The sequence below is a fragment of the Phalacrocorax aristotelis genome, chromosome 1 (genome assembly GCF_949628215.1).
Source record: "Phalacrocorax aristotelis chromosome 1, bGulAri2.1, whole genome shotgun sequence".
NCBI classification, from domain to species: Eukaryota; Metazoa; Chordata; class Aves; order Suliformes; family Phalacrocoracidae; genus Phalacrocorax; species Phalacrocorax aristotelis.
In genome coordinates, this window is record NC_134276.1 from 8,570,515 (window position 1) to 8,593,135 (window position 22,621).

Genomic DNA, 22,621 nt, shown 5'->3' on the forward strand with positions numbered 1-22,621 from the left:
CTAACCATCTGCTGATGTGATGCAGATCATTAGTCACTAATTACCCTTTCTTTAGGCTTCTGGAAGGGCCAAGGATCACATAGACGTGAAGCAGCTGTGTCAGCCTTCCCCCTCTTTTGCCTTCAGGTCTACCAGGCTCTTGTTGGTGCTTGGAGAGTAGTTTTGGTGTGTCCTGCCAGGCAGACCCAGGTTGTCTGTTTTGTCTTGTACTCTTCTGGCTGTTTGACTAAGTCTGTCACAGCTGTATGGTGGGACTGGTGTCTGTAGCTGGGGCCTTCTGGTGTGTGGGAGTGAACCCTCCCAAGGAAGGACCTTTGAAGGCAGTGGGAGAGGGCAGTCTGTCTTTGGACTGAGTGTGATGAGCTTGTTTCACCTGTGTTGCATTTGTTCCCTTTGTCAGCTCTGTAAAAACCCTCAAAGCAATCTGGGGCTTTACTGAGGACAGCAATTTCCTAATACTTTTCATTGTTTTCCCCCCACCCATCATCTCTACTTCCTGTCTTCAGCTCTATCTCCTCATCCAGTGCCTAACCTATTGGTACTGGTGGGTTAGGTACTGATGCTCAGGTATTGCCTTACCAGGTATCTCAGCTGATGGCCTGTAAATCTGTCTTTACTGATGTCTCTTATGTCATTACCCTAGACCAGTCTCGAGGACAGGTCTTTGGCACCATGTATAATATCTGGATCCTCCTGGACACAGCTGGGTTTGGACGCTGCCCTTCTGCTCCCTTGTCTGTGGGTTTTTCTGTCTACCTAAAATCTCCAACTGAATCTCTGCCTGCTGTTGCTTTTCTTGATGGTTACAGACCCCTTCTCTGGCCACAGTGTCAGCAGCACCCTCGGGTGCACTGGAGATGGAGGTGTGGATACTCATCCTTCATGCCTTGCTAAGGTGCAACAAACTATGCATACCTGTTTGGTCCTCCCCGTACTTTGGGTGGCCTAAGGAAGCCCTGTAGATCTTTCTGTATGTAAGCAACCCTGCCCATCTCCTGCAAATTGCTGAAACATCAGTCTCTGCATCCTGACAAGGAGGCTGGACTTGATGGCAGGAATGTGTGCTGGGTCCTCCCCCCACCCACTTTCCTCTGTGTTCATTTCCCATTTGAACTTTATACCAAGCAAGCTATCCTCACTACACTAAAGAAAATAATATTAGTAGGAATATTGTTAATAGTGTCTATTACTACTTCTTTCTTAAAATCCTTTCTTAATGTACTTAACCCAAACTGTTACCTGACGGAGTTTCCAATTCTTGGATAAGTAAGGAGAGGGGTCAGCAGAACTGTTCCCTTGGGCTTCTGGAGGACAGATTTTGGTCTGTTTAGGACACTGGTTGACAGAGTCCCTTGGAGACAGCCCTAAAGGGCAAAGGGGTCCAGGAGGGCTGTATATTCTTCAAGAAGGAAATCTTAAAGATGCAGGAGCAGGCTGTCCCCATGTGCCAAAAGACGAGCTGTCGGGGAAGATGACCAGCCTGGCTGAACAGAGAGCTTTGGTTGGAACCCAGGAAGAAGAGTTTATGATACATAGTGACAAAGGATGAGGAAAAGGCTGAGGTACTTAATGCTGGCTTTGTCTCAGACTTTAATAGTAAGACCAGTTGTTCTCTGGGTACCCAGCCCCCTGAGCTGGAAGGCAGGGATGGGGAGCAGAATGAAGCCCCCATAATCCAAGGGGAAATGGTTACTGACCTGCTACAGCACTTAGACACACACAAGTTATGGGGCTGGATGGGATCCACCCAAAGGTACTGAGGGAGCTGGTGAAGGAGCTTGCCAAGCCACTTTCAATCCTTTATCAGCAGTCCCGGTTAGCAGGGGGATGTCCCAGTTGATGGGAGGGTAGCAAATGTGAAGCCCATCTACAAGAAAGGCCAGAAGGTTGATCCAGGGAACAACAGGCCAGTCAGTCTGACCTCAGTGCCAGGGAAGGTTGTGGAGCAGATCATCTTGACTGTGATCACATGGCACATACAGGACAACCAGGTGATCAGGCCCAGTCATCATGGGTTTAGGTAAGGCAGGTCCTGCTTAACCTGATTTCCTTCTATGACTAGGTGAACCGCTCAGTGGATGGGGGAAAGGCTGTGGATGTTGTCTACCTGGACTTTAGTAAAGCCTTTGACACAATTTCCCACATCATTCTCCTGGAGAAACTGGCTGCTTATGGCTTGGACAGGTATATTCTTTGCTGGGTGAAAAAAAACCTGGCTGGATGGCCGAGCTCAGAGAGCTGTGGTGAAGGGAATTATATCTAGTTGGTAGCTGATCACAGCATTCCCCAGGTCTCGGTGTTGGGGCCAGTTCTGTTAAATATCTTTATCAATGATCTGGATGAGGGGATCGAGTGCACCCTCAGTGCTGCATCAGGGGAGATTTAGACTGGTTATTAGGCAAAATGTCTTCACTGAAAGAGTGGTCAGTCATTGGAAGAGGCTGCCCAGTGAAGTGGTTGAGTCCTCATCCCTGGAGGTATTTAAAAGGTGTTTGGATGTGGTGCTTAGGGACATGGTTTATTGGTGGACTTGTCAGTGTTGGGTTTGTGGTTGGACCTGATGATCCTAGAGGTCTTTTCCAACCTAAATGATGATATGATTCTATGACTCCCTGCTTTGATTTTAGCAAATGAGCTCATTCTGTCTTTAATGAAAATGCTGCTGCTCTTATTCTTAAATTATTTAAATTTTCCTGTTTCTTCTCTCCCCATGCACCCCCAGCCCCCCTCTGTGCACACCTACTACCCACCTGGAGGAGCTTCCAGGTTTCTGGGTATTGCCCTAATAGGAATAAATTATGCATTCCCCTCATACAAGGTGGTAAAGTCCACACTGTCCTTTGGGGCTGATACAGTTAAAAGCAAAACAAACATTTGGGTTAATCTTAAGAAATGGTGGTCTCGGTTTGTGGAGCCTTGCTCTGAAAGCTGAAAACCAGCATCTCTAATTCATGGGCAGCCAGGTGATATGCTATTTAAAGCCAAAATGTGGCCAAGGTTTCACAGCAGCTGATGTTAGACTACGTGGATGTTCCCAGGTTGGAGCGGAAAAGGCTATTCTCCCTTATCTGAGGAGCTGCGTACACGCCAGGAGACCTTTGTTCTGAATATTTGGAGTGATAAAGTTCAGCAGGAATAAAAGGGCATTTCCACACTGCCTTGGTTCACATCATGTTGTGCTCTGTCTTGCAGCTGCGTAAATGAGTATGGAAGATTATGATTTTCTATTCAAGATTGTTTTAATTGGCAACGCCGGTGTGGGGAAGACCTGCTTAGTCCGTCGCTTTACTCAGGTAAGGTTGGCAGTCTCTTGGATGTGGGATGGGGACCTCTTGGTGGGGACAGCACTAGGGTGGGAGCATGGAGCCTGTGGCTGTGCACCAAGGGCTTTGCTGGCGTTACAGCTCTGAAGTAATTCGTTGTCTGCACTCTTGGTGTATACATCACCTATAGTGGCACACTGGCACAAGCAGCATATCTGTATCTAGTGCTGTACTTAGCTTTGGGGATTGTGCGTTGGAGAGAGCTCATCCCTCTCTGAAGACGGAAAGTCCTCTGAAAGCCACTGGCAAAACTCTTGATTTGGGGTGCTCTAGACTGGTTTTAGGACCAGCACATCTCCTGGTGTGCTCGCATGTGCCTTCTCTTCCCCATCCCTTCTGCTACTGCAAAAAGCTCTCCCTGTTATTTGTCATTAGTCAATAATTAAATAATCTGAGTCCTGGGCTGTCAGTCCAGCATCTTCTGTTAAACACCAGACCTTCTTTGTGGCAAAATAGCACGGAAAGGACCAGGATTCTGTGCTCCGGATCAAGAGAAGGTTTTGCATGATGCACTTTAAACAGAAGTTATGGGATATTTGCACTCTCCACTAGGAATTGTCAGCAATTTTCCCCCTCACTGTTAATTTTCGTTTTAAAGCCAAGATGATGTTAGATGCTCTCTCACTGTATGTAACAGCTGATGGCAATAAAGCTAGTCAACCCCAAAGGGTTAACAGCAAAAATCTGTGGCTACTTTTGCTGTTTGTGCTTTGGCAGTGCATCTGCCACAGGGGATAGATGGTCCCCAAAATCAGTGTAACTTTGTAGACCTAGACACCAGAAATCAAAACACTCTTTTTTTTATTTTTGGTTTGCTGTTGCTCCTTTCCGATGGTCCTGCAATCGAATACCACCAGCATCGTGCTGGCCCTTGTCATTGCTGTGGCACCAGTAGTGGCTGGCTCCATGCTTCTCTCCTGAAACGCTGTGCAGGGATGTGACCCTTTGGGTGCAGTGCTGGGAGCTGCCAGAAATGTCTTTCCATGCTGTGGCGTGTTGTGGAGGGGAGAAGGAAGGTGTGAAGTTGAAGGAGCAAAGGCATCTCATCCCATGCAGGTGCTGCCACCTCTGTCAAGGCATTGGGAAGTGGGACAGAGGGTCTCCATCTACCCTTCCCCTGCCTCTTCCAACTGCACACAAGCAGGTGGTCTTTACCCTTATTTCCTTGTATGCATCCTCCTTTTCTTCTCCTGTTTTCCCACCTCTCAAGTCAACAACTTGCTACATGACTAGGGACGTGTAGACAGCGAAAACACTGTAGGGTTGAATTATGGTAACAGTTATACTGGGGAAATGTCATGTTTTCCTCCCTAAATGTGATGGAAATAAGTGTCTGGGGAAGGGGACAAGGGAGAAGGTTTTGGGGATGGAAAAGAGTGACGATTGGCACCCAGAGAGTGCTACATAAATTTACTTAAAACTTTGTTTTGTTTCAGGGGCTTTTCCCGCCGGGTCAAGGAGCCACGATTGGAGTTGACTTTATGATTAAAACTGTGGAGATAAATGGTGAAAAAGTAAAGGTAGGAGCCTGATGGTCTTCAGCATAAACTCATGTGGCAGTACTGTAGCTGAGGTTTCTCACTGCTGGAAGGGCACGTGGGGAAGTGCAGGGCTGCCTGGCATGGCTCAGGCAACGCTGGTCTAACGACCTTTGCGCCCCTCTCCACAATTACCATCAGGATCATAACAGCAAACCTACTCTAAGGGAGAAAATTGAAAGGGAAGATCTTACAAAACTCTGGCCTTGCTTAGGAGACACTGAGATTGTGCCTGGCTGGGGTTGAGGTGGCACAAAGGAGGACTTCCCTGCAACCTCTGCTTAAAGCATTTCCGGTAAACCAAAATCTGTTGCATTCCCACTGGGATGTGCTTGGTGAAGGTCTTCTCCTATGAGCTCCTGAGATGGCTGGTGGAGGAGAGCAGGCTTCTAGACTTGTGTGGTTCTGCACAATGAAGGCTCATCTTCCACTTCTGACAAGGTGTGGGTTTGGGAGAAGTTGAGATGGTCACAGTACTTGTGCTTTGTTCAATGGGTTGAAGTGAGAAGGGCAATGTCTGCGTTATTAACTCTTTCACCCTCTAAAATAGGGTGGTTGCAACCAAAGTGCTACTGGGAAACTGTCCGTGTCCTGTGCTAACTCCTAAACTGAGCCTGAGCATCGCTTGGCAGAGAGCTGCTTTGCCTCGGTCAAAACACACCAGGGACCAATCTAATGCTGTAATGGGACCCATGGTTGAGTTCCAGTGCCCAGAGACATTGGTGCTCCTTTGTTCATTCGTAGACACCTTGTTAGAGATAATGTGGTGCTCAAGAGGGTGAGAGAAGAGTATGGTTATCTGAGCCTCAGATGTCAAGATGTCTAGCATCTCTGAGCTGCTCCTGGAATTACTCTGCCTGCATTAAATCCAGGTGCATCAAAGTGAAAAACAGGGTTTTTCCCCTTGCTGCCTTCATCAAATCTGGTAGTGAGCAAATGGGAGAGCAGCAGCAGTGTGAGGGCGGCTGGATGTGACATTGAGAACCATTTTTAAGCTTGTGCTTGGATGGAAACGGTGAACTCATGCAGATTTTCAATCCTGTTTGTTTTTTTTTCTTTTCCACCTGTAGTTTAGTGCAGAGGTTTTTTGACAAGAAAATCAGGTAGTGTGTTCCTAAGTTTAGGACAGATTCTAAAATCTGTGATCGTGTCAGCAGGCTGCCACCGTGCTGCCTGAGGAGCTGTACAAACCTATGGCAAGCGATGGTCCTTGACCAGAAGACTTTCCAGCCTAAGCAGATGAAGGACGAGATGTGTAAATATTTTCCCATGGTAAAGACAGAGTTAATGTTCAGCACATCGCTGTGCAAGTGGGACAGAGCAGCAGGCAGGAAGGCAGTGGGGATCGCATATAGCCCCTGTGGTGTCAGTGCTTAGTTGGCGGTTGTGATGCTCATTAGCAGGCATCTGGTGTAATGGGGTTGGCTGGGACATGGATGCTGCTTGTCCAGGCTTCTCGGACAGCAGAGATGCTTCTTCCTGCCAAAACCAGCTCCAGTGGAGCAGCTCAGAGGATCTAAGTTGGTAAATGCCTTAAGCACTGCACCGAAGGCGAAATTAATTTTTCCCCCATATATATCTGGCTTAAACCAGGTGTCTCAAGATTGTCCTTGTCAATGGAGAGAGAAAAGCAATCTTCAGAGATTAATCCCATCTACTTCAGACACCTCTCCTTTCCAAGCATCTTGTTCCCCATCAAGTACAGACAGAGCCTTAAGAAAATTACTTGTGTCTGAGGTCTGGGTTTTGGACAGGTGAACTTACCCTGAGGATTTTTCTGCACTTGAGTTGTTGCTCCCATCACATAATCCTGTTTTGTAGAATCATAGAATGGTTTGGGTTGGAAGGGATGTTTAGAGGTCATTCAGTCCAACCCCCCCTGCAGTGAGCAGGGACATCTTCAACTATATCAGGTTGCTCGGAACCCCACCCAACCTGACCTTGACTTTTAAGACTAGCTTGGTCTGAGGATGCAAACTCCTTAAGAGAAAGTTGGGAGCAGTTGTGGCAACATTGGCTATTTCATGGGTGGTTCAGGGAAGCTCTACAAGCTAAATGCAAACTTGTGAGCATGGTAAATGTAAACCCTTGCTGCCTTGCAAATGCCTGATGAATGCACAAGTGTCTACCCAAGCAACTCTTTCTTAATCCCTTGGAGCTGGTTTGTTTCACAGAGCCTTAGCAAGTGGTAGCTAGTACACCAGCTGTATTTCACATAGCAAATAATGAATTGTTAAATCAAAGTCCCTCTCGTGACCCCACCAGTGGAGCAAATTGGAGTTGCCAGAGCTCAGCCACAATGACTGAGCTTGGGAGGAAGCTTAGCATGATACATTTTTGGCATTTGAATGAGCCTCCTGGAGTCCAAAAGCCAAACGGATTTCTTTTGGGGAATGATCTTGTACCTGAAACTTCTTGAGTAAGCAGTACTAGTGAGAATAAACATTTAATGAGCGGGAAAAGCAGGAATGACTCAGAGCACAGAGCAATAAAAATGATGTCTCTGTCAAATGAGGTGCTTCTGTAACTGCTAGCTCGCTTCACAGTGCCCGAGCCATGACTCCACTGCTGTGCTGGGCAGCATCTCCTGCACGTCTGCTGGGATCCAGGATGAGAGAGCAGAGCTGTCTACTGAAAAGGTTTTCAGACTTGAAAATAAATTATAAATTCCTGGGGAAAAATACTTTCTAGCTTTCAAAATGGCATTTGAAAGTCAGTGGAGAGGGACTTGCTAGCATGAAGGCTGTGTGCAAGCCGTATCAGATATGAGCAGCTATTAAAGCTCACTGACAAATGAGCTGAGGCAGCACTGTGCAGTTGAGGGGGATTTTCATCTGCTTGGCCATTTCTAATAAAAGCAAAAATATGTACAACATCTGTACTAAAAGGCTATGCAAATTTGAGCCAACTAGATAGCAGTTATCACACTGGTCAAAGTGAAGCATTATCAGTGCTGCAAACAGAGGGCTATGCTATATGGACCTGTGATCCTATTGTACTTGGTGGAAATGCTCATATGCATAAAGATAAATGTACGTACAAATGCTGGGAGAGTAGAAAGCATCAGCTGGCTCCAAGAAAATAAACATCTAGGTTTTCTGCAGGCTGAGTCAGGCACCGTCCTTTGCTTCCTCTGAAAAAAATAAAAGTAAAATGGTTGCTGTAAAATATTTTATTTGGCAGAAATAATCAGTGGGGTGAAATGTGAGATGTGCATTTTGTGTGCAGGAAGTTTGTCAGGGGCTCTTCCTGGACTTCTGCACCCAGCTCATAGGTAGGCACACAGCTGTAGCCAGTAGGAAACACTCCCCCAGGGCAATCCCTCTTGCTTTCAATATCTGTTGTATTAAAGCAGTGGAAGAACATATTCACAGAATCACAGACTGGCAGGGGTTGGAAGGGACCTCTGGAGATCATCTTGTCCAACCCCCCTGCTTGAGCAGGGGCACAGGACCGTGTCCAGGCAGGTTTTGCATGTCTCCAGAGAAGGAGGCTGCATGACCTCTCTGGGTATATGCATCTCTGCATACCCTGACAACATTCCTATATTCCTCCCAAGTGTCCAGTCCCTTTTTCCACATACTGTGAACCTCCCTCTTCCATTTGAGTTTCTCTAGAAGCTCTTTGCTCATCCATGTGGGTCTCCTGGCTCCTCTGCCTGACTTTTCTCCTGGGGATGCACCAGTCTCGAGCTCAGAGGAAGTGGTCCTTGAATACTGACCAGCTCTTGGACTCCCCTGCCTTCCAGAGCCCTAGCCCATGGGATTCCTCTTAGCAGGTCTTTGAAGAGGCCAAAGTTGGCCCTCTTAAAGTCCAGGGTTGTAACCTGACTCATAGCCCTGCTTCTACCACGTAGGATCCTGAACTCTACCACCTCATGGTCACTGCAGCCAAGGCTACCCCCAACTCTCATCCTCAGCCAGCCCCTCCTTCTTCGTTAGGATAAGGTCAAGCAGCACATCTTGCCCCGTTGGCTCTTCCACCACTTGCGTGAAAAAGTTATCCTCGATGCTCTTCAGGAACCTTCTGGATCGTGCATGGCTCGCCGTGTTGCTTTTCCAGCAAATATCAGGGTGGCTGAAGTCCTCCATGAGGACCAGGGCCTTCGATTACAAGGCTACTTCCAGCTGTCTGTAGAAGGCTTCATCAGCTTCCTTTTCCTGATCAGGTGGCCTGTAGCAAACACCCGCAACAGTGTCGCACATATTTGGCTGTCCCTTAATTTCTACCCACAAGCTCTCTCCACTCCAAAGCAGAGGTCGATGCATTCCAGTTGCTCCCTCACATAAAGAGCAACTCCCCCACCTCGCCTTGCTGGTCTGTCTTTCCTGAAAAGCCTGTAGCCATCCATGACCACGTTCCAGTCATGCGAGCTATCCCACCATGTCTCTGATTGCAATGAGATCGTGGCCCTGAGACTGCACACAGATCTCTAGTTCCTCCTGTTTATTCCCCACGCTGTGTGCATTGGTGCGCAGGCATTTCAGAGAGGTGCTTGAGCACACAGGTTTCCCCGGAGGGGTGCACGAGGACCCACTACAGCCATGCATACCCTTGAGGTGGTTGGTCTCCTGGTTGTCGCCTTGTGAGGCAGCTAAGGCACCTTTGTCACTGCTCTTGTTGGCCTGGCTTATTCCCCCATTGTATGTGAAACTTCACATCAAGTTTTTATCAGCTTGGAAATCATCTCAATAAATGCAAAACATATATAAGCTGGAGTTAACCAGTAGACAAATCAGTAAACGTTTTTCCTGGGAAATAGCTGAGCAACAACAAAATTAGCTGTATTTTTCCATCTGCCAGAGTTTGGAGGCTGGTTTGTTTTAATGGGGACTCGTTCATTACCTGAATTCCATAATGCAAGTAATTTCACTTATGGTTTTGTGTGTCACTTAACTGCAGGTGCCAGGTTCAGCCATTTAAATACAGCTATGCCAAGAAATGCCTTTGTGCTTAACAAAGGTGCCCGGCAGCTGTGAGGCAGCCACAAATGACTTTCTCTGCAAAAATTGTACTTTTTCAAAATCATACCCCACGTCTGAAAGCTGCTACTGGGAGCTTGCATTTGAAACTAACACATTTATGATGAGTAGCTAGCATAGTTTGACTTTGGAACTGGGCAAGAATAAGGTTTTCTCTGTTGCGGTCTGCTGAATATATGGAAAAAATCTCAAATACTTTACCTTTTTCTTCCCAAAGTACACAGCATTCTGGCTGGAAATCACCCTTTCACATATTTAATTCCAGGGAGGGGTGCTTTAAAAAAACCTAAAAGCTGAAGCAGAGAACTAAAATGTTGAAACATCCAAAATTAAAATGTTTGTTTCTTTGACTGTCTTTTTGAAGAACTGACGTTTTGATGACCCACCAAAAACTATCAAATGGTCAAATCATAAAAAAAATCATGAGTTTAGTTTGTACTGGGAGATGCATGTTGTCCTCCTGGACCCAGAGGGTTTGGCAAACCCTCATGACCTCTTTGATAATAGTTAAGGACATGTCAACTGATTCTACGTGTTGGGAAGGCAGGCAGCAAGCAGCTGAGGTGGCTGAAGCTGTAGAGAAGAAATGTGTTGGAGTCCTTGGATCAGCCTTCTGCTGAGCTCCTTGTTCAACCCTGTGGTTCCCACCCATGAGTGCATCATCTCAGGATAGCTATAACTAGCTTTGGGAGCTAGAGAACAGGCTTTCTTATTTTTCAGGGGCAGGAGAAGTGACTTGCTTCTTCCAGCACCTGCGTTGTAACTCCAGGCCAACAGAGGGAGATGCCAGAAGTCACGTGAAAGCCTGCAGACCTGCAGCTTCCAGGGGCCGTCGGCTGCAGTGCCAGCTGACTTTGTGCCTTGCATTTCAACCCAGAAGTGCAGGAACGGAAATGCAAATTGCTGGGGGAGGGGAAGCCAAAGGGGAGAAGAGCTTAGTGCTTTCCTGCATTGGTTTTACCCTGAAGGGGTTTGGTTGTTTTTTGGTGTTTTTAGGTCAAAAGAGTACTGCTATCAAATAAAAAAGTTAAATAATTTTTCCCCCCTTTTACCACCCTTCCTTGTTATGCCAAAAGCTGCAGATCTGGGACACAGCAGGACAGGAGCGATTCCGGTCCATCACGCAGAGTTACTATCGCAGTGCTAATGCATTAATCTTGACCTACGATATCACCTGTGAAGAATCCTTCCGGTGTCTCCCCGAGTGGCTGCGAGAAATCGAGCAGTATGCCAGCAATAAAGTCATAACCGTGCTAGTGGGTAAGCAACGATCATCCCTAGGGGGGTGGTGGTGTGATGAGGGGCTGAGCTGTGCATGTCAGGGGTGTGGTGGCAGGTAGAGGTGTTAGCAGGAGGAAAACATGGCATCCATGTGAACTGGTGGTGCAGGATGCTCAAACTGGTGCAGCAGATCTTGTTGCCAACCAGTTGTGACCACAAGTGGGCGCAGGGTACAGCTGGTGCCTTAAACCCGGTGCTTGGATCATTCCTTCTGCAAACAACCCCAAGATGATGACAGTGATGTTCAGGACACCACAGCCACTTCTTGAAGTGTGGTCCTGCCTCAAGTCTAAGGCCATTGCATGCAGAGGTGGATTCTCCCTACCAGTTGGTCCCGTGTGGGACTGAAGTGTTGATAGTGCAGCTACCGGCTGAGCTCAGATCTCTACAAATGTACAAGGAACTGCTCAAGCTGGGGTTGCCTGTAGATCGCTGTACCCCATAGATATGGGATAACCAGAGTCTTGTCTCAGGTGGGTCAACATCTGGGAACCACATCAGGATGTGATGGTTTGTGGATCGTAGCATTCTTAGGTGGGGCAGAGCTGGAAAACTGGATGTTTTTCCATGCATTTTAGGGAAAGTAAAAATGAATGAATGCTATGTTAATCTGTAGAGCTTCAACTCAAGCTAAAGCAGACCTCAGACCATCTGTCTGCTACAAGCAAGGTGAAGGTTATTTTGCTTACCCATGCTTTTCCATGCTCTGCTTTCAGCATCTGATAGTTAGGACTTGGATTTTAAAGGCCCAAGGATTTATGGACAATGGAAACATGCAGCAATTGGAAGCAAGTAATAACAATGGAAAAATAACTTGGGGAAGGCAAAAAAGTTTCATACTGCAGTATTATTACCTTCTTTAATAGCTTGTTTAAAAGAAACAAGCTGCCCCATTGGTATTGCAAGTGAGCTTTGGGATTTAAGGAGCTTCCATCTAAGAAACTTATTATACTCCATGCAAAGGGTATGGCATGTGTACAAATGGTGCAGAAATAATTACTGACAAATGTATATGTGAATTTCTAGGGAAATTAAGTTAATTATCAGCACTTACAGCACAAAATATAGATGATAACAGCCGTAACACTTTGAAGATGGTGATACCCATAAACGGCTTGTGTTGAGTGAGAATTTGTTTAGAAAGGTAACTTCAGTGTATGCCGCAGGTCCAAGAAACTGTTTTATCAGGAAAGAAAGGGCATCTCAGATAAGGGGAGGGCAATGAGATGTGGCTTGCCAGTGGAAGTGTGGTCTTCCAGTAGTTATCACAAAATTGCCGGTAGAAGTGAGGCCAGATGTTTCCTCTTGAACCTGCTGACTCCATAGACACAGCCTCCTGTTATCGCAGGTCCTGCTCTGTTATCTTCTTTGTAAGATTAATTTATGGCAAAAACATCATGTTTGGAGTGAAGTGGCCAGTAATAGGCTATAATTATATCAGACGCTTGCTTGAGGCATTAATCAGCTCTCTGCTAAACCGAGCTCTCCAAAGGAACGGGCTTGTTTCTTGCCCCACCTCGCTCTGCGAGTGCCCCCTCAAGCCTATCCCTCTTCAGCCTCAACAGCCAAATCCTTCAGGGGAATACTGAAATAGGAAAGCAGCCCTCCATGCCAGGCTTCTTTTAAAGCTTGTAACGACGTGAGAAATAACACGGTTTGTGTCTCACGTGCTATAATTGACATTTTAAGTGCTCCTCAGAGCAAGGACAGGAGAACTTTCAGTAGATGTTAAAATGGAAGTCCTTTAATGTTGGTTGATAGCAGCAAACAGATGCACTGGTGCTAAATTACAGCTGACTTGGATGTTCACAGGGCATATTCCATTAAATGAGCTGATATTAAATGAACTTGGTCACGTGTTTAAGGGAATCTATTATTTGGAGGGGAGAGCAAGCACTAAGTTTCACAACAAAACCACTATCCATACATATATGCAACCCCAGACTCTTCTTTGTCCCTTATCAACTTCTGTTTCTCTTGTTTTGGAAGTCAAATTAATTCATTTTCTAAAATATTTTATCAATGCAGGTAATAAGATTGATTTAGCTGATAAGAGGGAAGTCTCCCAGCAAAGAGCTGCAGAGTTTTCCGAAGCGCAGGACATGTACTATCTGGAAACCTCAGCAAAAGAATCAGATAATGTGGAAAAACTCTTCCTGGACTTGGCCTGCCGGTTGATCAGCGAGGCACGACAGAACACCCTTGTGAACAATGTCTCATCCCCCTTACCAGGAGAGGGGAAAAGTATCAGCTACTTGACTTGCTGTAATTTTAATTAAAGAGCTGGCGTATGATTTCCCTTTCTGCCATGGGCCAAGAGGATTTTTTTTTTGCTGGGATTTATCTCCTTGAAGGGAATTCCTGTCGCTTTGACCCATCTGACTTACCCTGAGTCAGGTTGCAGACCTGGAAGCATGGCAGGCTGAAGGCTCCAGCTGCATGGCAACGTAGCAGAATATAACATGGTTTAAACTTCATTTTTCTTGCAGTCTCTGGAGCGGGTTAGGAAAAGGAGAGTTGCACAAACACTTCATGTAATGCAGAACGTGAGCTATTGCATTTCCTTCTGTGGGAGACTAGAGCAGCCTCCTGAAGACATTGAAGAGATCAAAATCTTTCTTACAGAACAAGATGTTTTGTCCTTTTTAAAATTAAAAAAATAAGAAAGAAAAACCCAACAATGAACACTGACCCTGGACTACACTGGCAATCTTCTGGGCTGCCAGCGGGTGAGCTCTTAAGACGTATATAGCGTGTGCCAGCACATCTTCATGGAGGACTCTGGTGTTTGAAACAGTGTTATGTCTCTCATCTACAGGCACTTTCATGAACATGGAATTAAAAAAAAAAAAGTTACCTATATCAACATTTTCAAGATTTAAGAAGACCTGGATACAGCTCAGTTGCTCCCTTTGGTGCTAGCAGTTCAGCAAATATTCTGTAGACCAAATGTAGTCTTACTACATTACTGTCCTCTGAATGTGTAACCTAGGCTGGTTAGGAAAAAACACTAATTAGCACTGTTCATTAAAAAAAAAAAAAAAAATCTTGTTACCTCTTTTTCCAGGCCTGAACATAGTCGGAAAGGACTGTGCTGCTTTGATATCCAACATAGGATGAAAGGATGTTCCAGAAATAAAAAAAAGAAAATTAACCGTCCCTCCTGTAATTAGTAATGTCCTAATGTGAAAAATCAGCCTTGGGAAACATTATTGGTGGAGTTGGAAAAAGCACACCAGACACGGCTGAAATCTCGTGTGTGCATGGATTGAGTATAAGGGTTCAAAGAGAGCACAGTTTGAAGTGGCAGGCTGCAATATGTCTGGCTTAAAAATAAAGCTTGTAGATACATTCTTGTTGAAAGGCAGGCGTACAATTTTGTAGAGCTTTTTTTTTAATGCTAAGTGGAAGTAGCAATGGGCTGCAAGTGGTATCATTCTGTCTGACCCATCCAGCACTCACCTTGTGGAACTGCTCTCCACGATGCTCCTGAAGGTATCTTCTTGTCGTCTAGTCTCTCTGCTAGAGTCGCTTTCAGGTTCGGGGCTGTAGAGTCATTTAATTTACTTGCTTTGTACTCTTAATCTCAGACTCCAGTGTACATGTAACTGTTTAGGCAGCTTCTACAAACCCCCTGAAGCGGAAGCACTACGGACTTCGCGATGTTATTACACCTCTAGTGCCATATGCAAATAATGCATTGCAAATTTACATGTTAAAGCGAAATTGGAAGATAGTGAATGCGCACATGAAAAATGATTTTCAGATGTTTGAATTCAGTTTAGCTAATCTGGAAAATATCTTCTGGTGATTACATGGCTGTGATATGCTGTAATTTAGAGTTAATCAATTTAATATTATTTGGCATTTATTGAAGATTATAACAGAGCTTTTGTATTGTCATAAAAGGCTGCCAGTAAGTACTTCTTGAAATGAGTAACAATAATAATAAAAAAAAGGCATTTTAAAATGCTTTTTCACATTTTCCTGGAAAGACTTCTTTGGGCTGTGTCATGTTGTGCCTTTGATCTGTAATGGAGAGCTGACTCTGTGTCAGAGAGAGGGGGGATCAGTGTGTCTCATCACCATTTTTAGTATTTTCTTGCTATATTTTAGGTCACTTTCTTCTTTTATGACTAGCAGTAAAAAGGAAGATGTAGAAGTTGTGGTACAAGGCTTGTTTGTCATTTAGGTAACACTTAGCAAAGTGCTGCTGTAAGTGTGAGATGTTGGGGGACATGTCATCTGCTGTGCTGGCCTGTGCTGGTCCTTTTCAGTCTCTGCTCGTGGTGTAACCCAGAGGATTTAGTAACACGTGGGACTTGGTGGCTTCTGCTGTGCTGGGCTGTGTGGTAGAGACTGCCAAAGAGCAATGTCGGTCTTGAGCATTCCCCAAATAAGCTTGTGAAGACCACCCAATTCTGAGACAGCTGACTCTGCACAGCTCTTAGGCAGCTGTTTAGAGCAAGGCTTAGGGTGTTACAGCATGTAATTGATAACAAATAGGGCAGGGCTGTTTGAGTTAATCAAGGAAGAAGGAGACTGCACACTAAAGCCGCTGTGGGTTCCTCAGCCTGTTTTCCAAAAGGATCAAAGCTGGGCTGGTATTTTTCATTCCTTCTGAGTACTGCTATAAATGCATTTTAAAATGCTCCTCGTGTGACTTCTGCAGTTTGAACTCTAATGCATCATCACGACCAAACAAGCTGAACTGGTCAAATAGCAGAAACTAACTTTATTTTCATGGGTATTCACTTAGAGTTTCTAGAAGGCTAAGTCTCTTTTTCTCCAGTGCTTTCCTAACCTGCGGGTGACTATATTGGAGACTAGCTGCCTACCAGCTTCCAAGCATTGGGTCTTTTTATTGCCAGCAAACCTTCCCCTTGCAAGGACTCCATCCCGAGACAATGACGTGCTTTTGCAATGGGGTTGAATGCTGCAGTTGGGCTGATGCTACAGTGAAGTATCTGACTCCTCCGGGGACAAATGTGAAAGGATTCCTTTCAAAATATATTCCGTGTACATTTAAGAAGTTGAAAGGAAGCAATGGTGGTATGTACAGCATTTTATAAAGTCATAAGCCAAAGCTGTAGTCTGAAACTTGCTCCTTTTTCTGCAGTTAACAAACACACTGCCTGTTGAAGAAGTGATATTTGATTGTAGTAATTCCTTTTACAGGAGTTATTTTTGTACACCTTTGAATATCTCTCTAGTGTGTACAACCCATGTCCACTTGTAGCACTGGGGGCTTATCTTCTCTGCAGTCTGGTCCACTGCTGAAGGCTTCCCAACTAGAAGAGAAGCTTTATCAACTGCTAATGACAGCTTAGTTCCCTGGCCTAGTGATCAAAGTCTTGAAAAATAAAAGTAGATAAACCCACAAATCCCCATTATGACAATCATCTCTCCAACTATGGCCAACACCTTGCTAGATGAGTGGATTTTTGAGAGAACAGTAAAAGCTTTGTGATGCTTGCTGGGTCGAGCATCCAAAAATCCATGCAGAATTGATACAATTGGACCAAAATTGACTAGAAATGTTCTCTACTGTCAAGAGAGTAAGGCACTGATTTTAGTGTGGCTACTAGGTTTTGATGTATTTTCGGGGTGATACATTCACAGCCATGAAGGAATCTTCTTACTCCTGGGTTTTTCATAGTTGTTCTATATCAGACTTTTTCTTGAAAATTTTTAGCACATGAGTAGTTCCAAGCAGAAACCAGCGTTGGACGGTCAACAAATGTTTGTTTAATCTAGGAGTCCTGTTTGGAGAGATTAGTAAAAGCATCTCCTGGAAACTGGATGTTCTAAACTCTTTTCCAGTTTAGCCACTGATTCAGTCAGGCTGATCTTGGGTAAACCACCAAATGTTCTGTGCTTCGGATCACCGTGGGTGAAGTACTTGCTAGTATTTTGCATTGGGTATTTACACTGCATGTTTGCTGGGACAAGCCATGACTCCCTTCTGTTCCTGCCTGTGTTCCCCATGAGAGAGCAAGCACAAGGGAAAAAAATGCCCTCCAGGACAAAAACCTATGATGGAAAATGTGAAATTATGAACTCTATAGAGAAGGGGACACTGGGTGCCTCTTCCTACCTCTAACACCGAAGTCCTGATTTAACCTACAGGTAAGTTGTTTGAGCATGCAGTCAAACATGTTTGTGCTGAATGCTAAATGGTTTTGTGATCATTATTTAACAAAAACCACAGATAATAAATTGTCAGACAAGATACTTTGTTTGCTGTAGAATGCCTGAAACAGCCCTTAAAACCTGTCAGCCTGCTGGTGCTGTTTGTCTTTTTGGAAATAGCTATATTGGTAACAGTTGGCTCCTGCTGGTCTAGGCTTAGTGGTTAATGGCTATTGAATTCCTTCAGCATCAGTAATAACAGCAGCAGACTGAGGTTGACACAGGAGACAGTGATTTGAAAAGAGGGAAAGTCGAACTTAGTGATGCAGAAGCGTGGTGGGTGCGCCTATGTGGGACAACAGGCTTTCCTGAGCTTTTGCTGACAAGGGATGCAATTAGTTCTAGTCAAACCCACTGGGTTTTGCCATGTTCGTTATCCCTAAGGACTGCTGTTTGTTCAGCAGCTTTTCCACTTGTCTTCTCTTTTCAGTATGAAGAACTGTCTATAAATCAGGCTGAGATGTTTTGCTGGTATGATTTCTGTAGTCAGGCTGGATTCAGTTGGAAGATAGGTGAAATTCTCCAGCTATTAAAACAGGATGAGCAAACGTGCAGGATACACTGCCCTTCGGGGACGTGTGGTGTCATCGTGGCCTGATATGGCTGGAGAAACTCTTTCCTGGCTGTGGGGCAGAGTGAGTGCTGTAGCCCTTTGTGCAAGGGGAAGGATGACTGTGTGAAGCAGAAAATGCAAGGTAAAGGGATGGTTCTACTCAAGATTTCCTCAATCCCATCGTCTTTTTTAAAAAAAGGCATTTATGGCTTAAAGTTGGATTGTTCTGGATTTTAATAAAGAATGCTTTGAATTTGAGTCTCACCTGAGATTCTTCTGCATTCTGTTGCTTTCAATATCAAAGTACCCAATATCCTCACAGGTGTTGTTCCTACCAACAACGATCTTTCTGAGCTTACTCAGTTAGAAAAGGTATTTCTAGAAGACACTTTGAATTCCTAGTGAGCAAGTATGGAAACTCTCTGAAATATTGATGTACATAAGGGTTCATCAGAAAACCCACTGGAGCTGAAAGAAACTCTGATCAATTCTAGTATCGAAAGCCCAGTGAAAGATGTTACATAAAAATGTTTTGGTGGTTTTTCCTTAGTTTTTATAAACTTTGCTTATCTGAACAAATTTGGCTCTTGAAGCCAACCTTTCTTTCCTTGTGTTAAGTCTATCCTCTGGTTGCTGTGGGTAGTAATTGCTCTAGTTACTGTTCACAGACAGCAAAGGATCATCATTCTGAAGGACAGTCTTGTTTTCTCATGATGATGAGTGGACGGGAGACACTTGATTTCCAACAAGTGACTAGTGCAGCCTCGATGGGAACTGGTCATTTCTTTGAAATGTGATCATCCACTTGCGCTGTAGTTAAATGTACCGTAAAGGTTACAGATCTCACATCTGCCTCAGTTCAGGATTTATTTTGGCTGGGAAAATAGACAACAGGGTAATGATGCTGACCATGATGCAAGGTGCTCAAAGTAGCCTGCTGCGTTGCTCTGACTTACCTCACTAATCACCACCTCGCTAAACTGGCCCAAAGCCTCCTTTTACCATACTGTAGTATATCCAGCCGAGATAGATAGTTGGCTGTCATCACCCATGGATGCCGTCACACCCTTTCCCTTCATGGGAATGAGCTGTAATTTAAACCAGAAGTAAAAACTATGCCATATGAGTTGAGAGTGGTGTGTCTTACCCTGCCCTGGAGCCCCACAGATCCAGGAAGAAAAAGCTCATCTCTGATGTTTGCCCCTCCAAATGCAGTCAACTAGATAACCAGGGAAAGATAACCCAGATATAGCAGAAACTGAGATGGCAATGAGTATAATTTCGGTTGTAAATGTTATCAGTGAAAAATTAGTCTGGTTTTAAGAGAATAGCTGGGGTTAACAGTTCAGCTCATCTGTCTGGATAATCAGGAGCTGGCTGTACTGTACTCAGATATTGTCTTTGTTTTTACATTAATAACTAGCTATTAGCAGTTCCTGGATGTGATCACATTTGTTGAACCAGTTATCCTTTTCCAGCAAGCTCAGAAGATAATTTGAGCTCTGGTTAGTGCTACAATTAAACTCAAGAAGCAGGTGCCACCTATGCATTTGCACCTTAGCATTTTCTGCTACTGCTTGTCCTGGGGCAATGTTCCCAAGCATATGCACACTTGCGAGTGCACTGCAGCGGTGTCCCTGCCGAGCATCCTCTGGAGTCCAGCCCTGGTCTACAGGCACCTGACATGGCCAAAACCTGTGTCAGTCATGTTTTTAGCTGCGCACGGGTCCCTGGGGCGAGAGGATGTTAAAAGTACTGTTCTTCTTTCATGGGCAGTGATCAAGGGGTCTGGTGTGTCTCCTGTCACAAGAATGGAAACCTCAGAGCTTTTCAAAGCCTGATTCCTCCAGTACCTTTCATCCATGAATCTGCATGTTCCCAGTACTGCTCATGCCCTGCATGGTGTGCTGCTGGTGTTATGGGAGCACTGTGAGAAGGGGAAACCAAAGTGCTGTGGAGATCTCGGGCTGGAAATGGGCCTGGTTGCATGAACCACTGGATCAGAGTCCTGCTTTAGGTAGAAGGAAGAGCATCCGTGGCTTGTCTTCTGTGCCTCCACTTTGTCCTCTGTTCTCAGCCAGGGCATCCTGTAAGGAATGTTTCCTTTCTTATGGGACTAATATGAGAGATTCAGATGTTGAGAATCAGTGGGGGTTCGGTGCAAGTGAGTAAATCCCCAGTGAGGAGGAGGATGCTCTCTGTCCAGGGAGACTTACGGCTGTGTGGAGGAGGAGTCATTCTGTGCTGTCACTTGGGTGGTGGTGTGAATATCTCCCAGGGTCTGGGTTGCATCATTGGCATGAGCTTTAGTAAATGTAATGGTCTCGGTGTCCCCAGCCTTTATGGAGGGGAAAGCGGAGGAGAGGGGAATGCCGTTTTGACATTTTAATGGAGCGAGAATAAAATGTTTGGTCTACGGCAGGGAGAACTGCTGTGATTTCAGGCACTGCTATTTCCTTAGCTCTTGCAGACTGTTTGGAAGAAGCCTTACTGCTGGCCTCCACATACAGTCAGCACTGGAAGAGGAAAAACCAACTTCTTAAGCCAATGTTTTGGGGGAGAAAAGGCCATCAATGAGATATGGAGGAAGCCCAGTGCTTGTTGCTATGCTGGTTTAGAGTGACAAGTCTATCTCTGGAAATTAGACAAGTAGTTTAAAATGTGCCATGGTTTTTAGCATAATAAGATGCACTGCAGATATGTTAAATCCATTTCATTCCCCACAGCTGTTTACAAAAGGAAAAAAAATAAAAAACCCCTGAGATTGGAGCAGCTGCAGTCACTCAGTTGTCAATATGGGACAAGGCTCTTCCTGCTCCTCTTTTATTTCCACTTCACTCTGTTCTGCTGCACATATTTGGCTGTTCTGTGAATTTGCAGATCATGAGGTTTTTTTCTAACTGCCTTTGATCTATACAGAAAGACTCACCCAACTCATCTGAATTCATTAATACGTTGAGTAGGCATTTTAATTTCATGTGTACTGGATTGTTTCCCTTTGTAATGTTATCTGACAAGTTTGTCGTGCTCTGCATTACCTTTAGGTTTTTGAGTCTGAAATGCTTCCTCTTTCCTGAAAGCTATGATCACTTCTGGAGATGCTATAAAGGTGTCTTCATTTCCTCAGAAGAAAACCTGAATTACTCTCAGCTTTGATTACTAGCAAATCAATATTGATGCACGTATTTTCTTCTTTTACAGCGTGAACAAAGTACGTTTTATACCATCAACTGTAGTCTGAGTTGTAGTTTAAAAACCTGCATAAGCACTAAAAGCAGCATTTTGTTTGCAACTTCCATGCCAGGAAAGTCACAGCATTAAAGGAATTTCCTGTGTTGGAGTTTTTCCCACAAAGGTCTACTGTCTTTTCCCCAACAATTGTGAATTTAGCACAATGTACAGAATTTTAGCAAGTTCCCCAGTTCCTAAACACGTGGCCAGAAGGATGAGGAGAGGACGTGTTTCTTGTTGATCAAGCACAACCATTTCAGTGGAGAAAATGCACTACAGCTGGTCGGACCATTGATCTCGAGTTGCTGGGGTACTGCTGGGAAGGGTATAGGTGTGAGCAAATCGCCAAACTGTGAATCATTGACTGTCAGAAGCATTTGGCTTGTCTGTGTTTTTTTTAAGTTCCTGTTGTCAAGTGTGGTACAGTGGGGTTGAGAAAGGAATGTATTTTGGATGACCAGGATGATGAATGTATGATGCTTCATGTTTATTTGTAATGTCCTTTTTATACCTAGAAATTGCTTATGTATGTATCTGTATGTAAATAAATGTTTAATCCTTTCCACTTGGTCTTTAAAGTGTTTGGTTCGTTTGGTTTTTTTATTTGCACTGCAAAGCAAAGTTGCCTTAACACGTACAAAACAGATTGACTTGACATGATTTAATATCAGACCAACAAATAAATGGCTTCTAAGGATTTTCTGCTTGGGCTGAGCATACCAAGGCTCTCACAGCATTGAGACCTCACAAGAAGAGCAAAAGCAGAGCTGCGTCCATGCTGACAGCAGTGCCCCTTTGTACTGGAGCAGAAGAAAAAATTTTATTCACAAGAGAGATGGTAGCGAAGTTTGAAATGCCGGCATCAGTCACTAGAGGGTGGTCTTTGACAGAGGTACCATCTTCACTCACTGTCATTGCAAACCTGTGCTGGTTAAACTTATCCTAGCAAGATGCTAGGTTTGTGTTGAAGGTGATGGTTGGATGCTGCAGTTGTTTTTTATTCCCAGTACCTCTTTTTTCTTTCTATAATGCTAGCTCTTCTTTTCAGCCTTCAACTTGCTCTCTTCACGCTTGTAGAACTCCACTGGAGTTCCCCAGTGACCTGCCTTTCTGGGGGCCTAGAATCCTTTTGGACAAGATCTCCCATTTTAAGCCTTTAGCCTTTTAGTCAATATGTAAAGTTTGTGCTCTGATTCATTCTGGGGATGGGGTTCCCTCCCCTGTGCTCTGCTCCACATCAAAGATTACTTCAGCTAACACTTAAACTGAGAAATGAGCTGTGAAGCTTGAAGACACCATGTGTCCTTTATTGCCTCTTCCACTGACCTTGAAGCTCCTTACTTGGTAAGTGTCTGACATGAGGGCTGGACCATCTGCTCCGTGTTCCCAGGAAGCTGGCACTTTGTGTCAGTGATAAAACAGAGAGGTATTTGGAGAGGGAAAAGTCCCTGCATGCTTCTGGGTAGGAAGTGGGCAAAGGGAGGGAAAGAAAACACCCCTAAAGCTCAGACAGCTGGAGCT

At 44.8% G+C, this 22,621-nt stretch overlaps 1 protein-coding gene across 3 annotated transcripts in view; it reads left to right on the forward strand.

Moving 5' to 3' along the window:
- RAB30 (RAB30, member RAS oncogene family) overlaps positions 1-21,663 on the forward strand; it is a 53,830-nt gene extending 32,167 nt beyond the window's left edge. For 2 of the 3 annotated variants that reach the window (XM_075080733.1, XM_075080724.1), the window contains 4 exons: positions 3,193-3,293; positions 4,760-4,843; positions 10,920-11,103; positions 13,153-21,663. In XM_075080733.1, coding sequence (XP_074936834.1) covers positions 3,201-3,293; positions 4,760-4,843; positions 10,920-11,103; positions 13,153-13,403 — 612 coding nt within the window. In that variant the 5' untranslated portion in view covers positions 3,193-3,200 and the 3' untranslated portion in view covers positions 13,404-21,663. Of the gene's footprint in view, positions 1-3,132; positions 3,294-4,759; positions 4,844-10,919; positions 11,104-13,152 lie in introns of those variants that run through there. The other variant, XM_075080715.1, reaches the window with a different exon arrangement.
- The last annotated feature ends 958 nt before the right edge of the window (positions 21,664-22,621 follow it).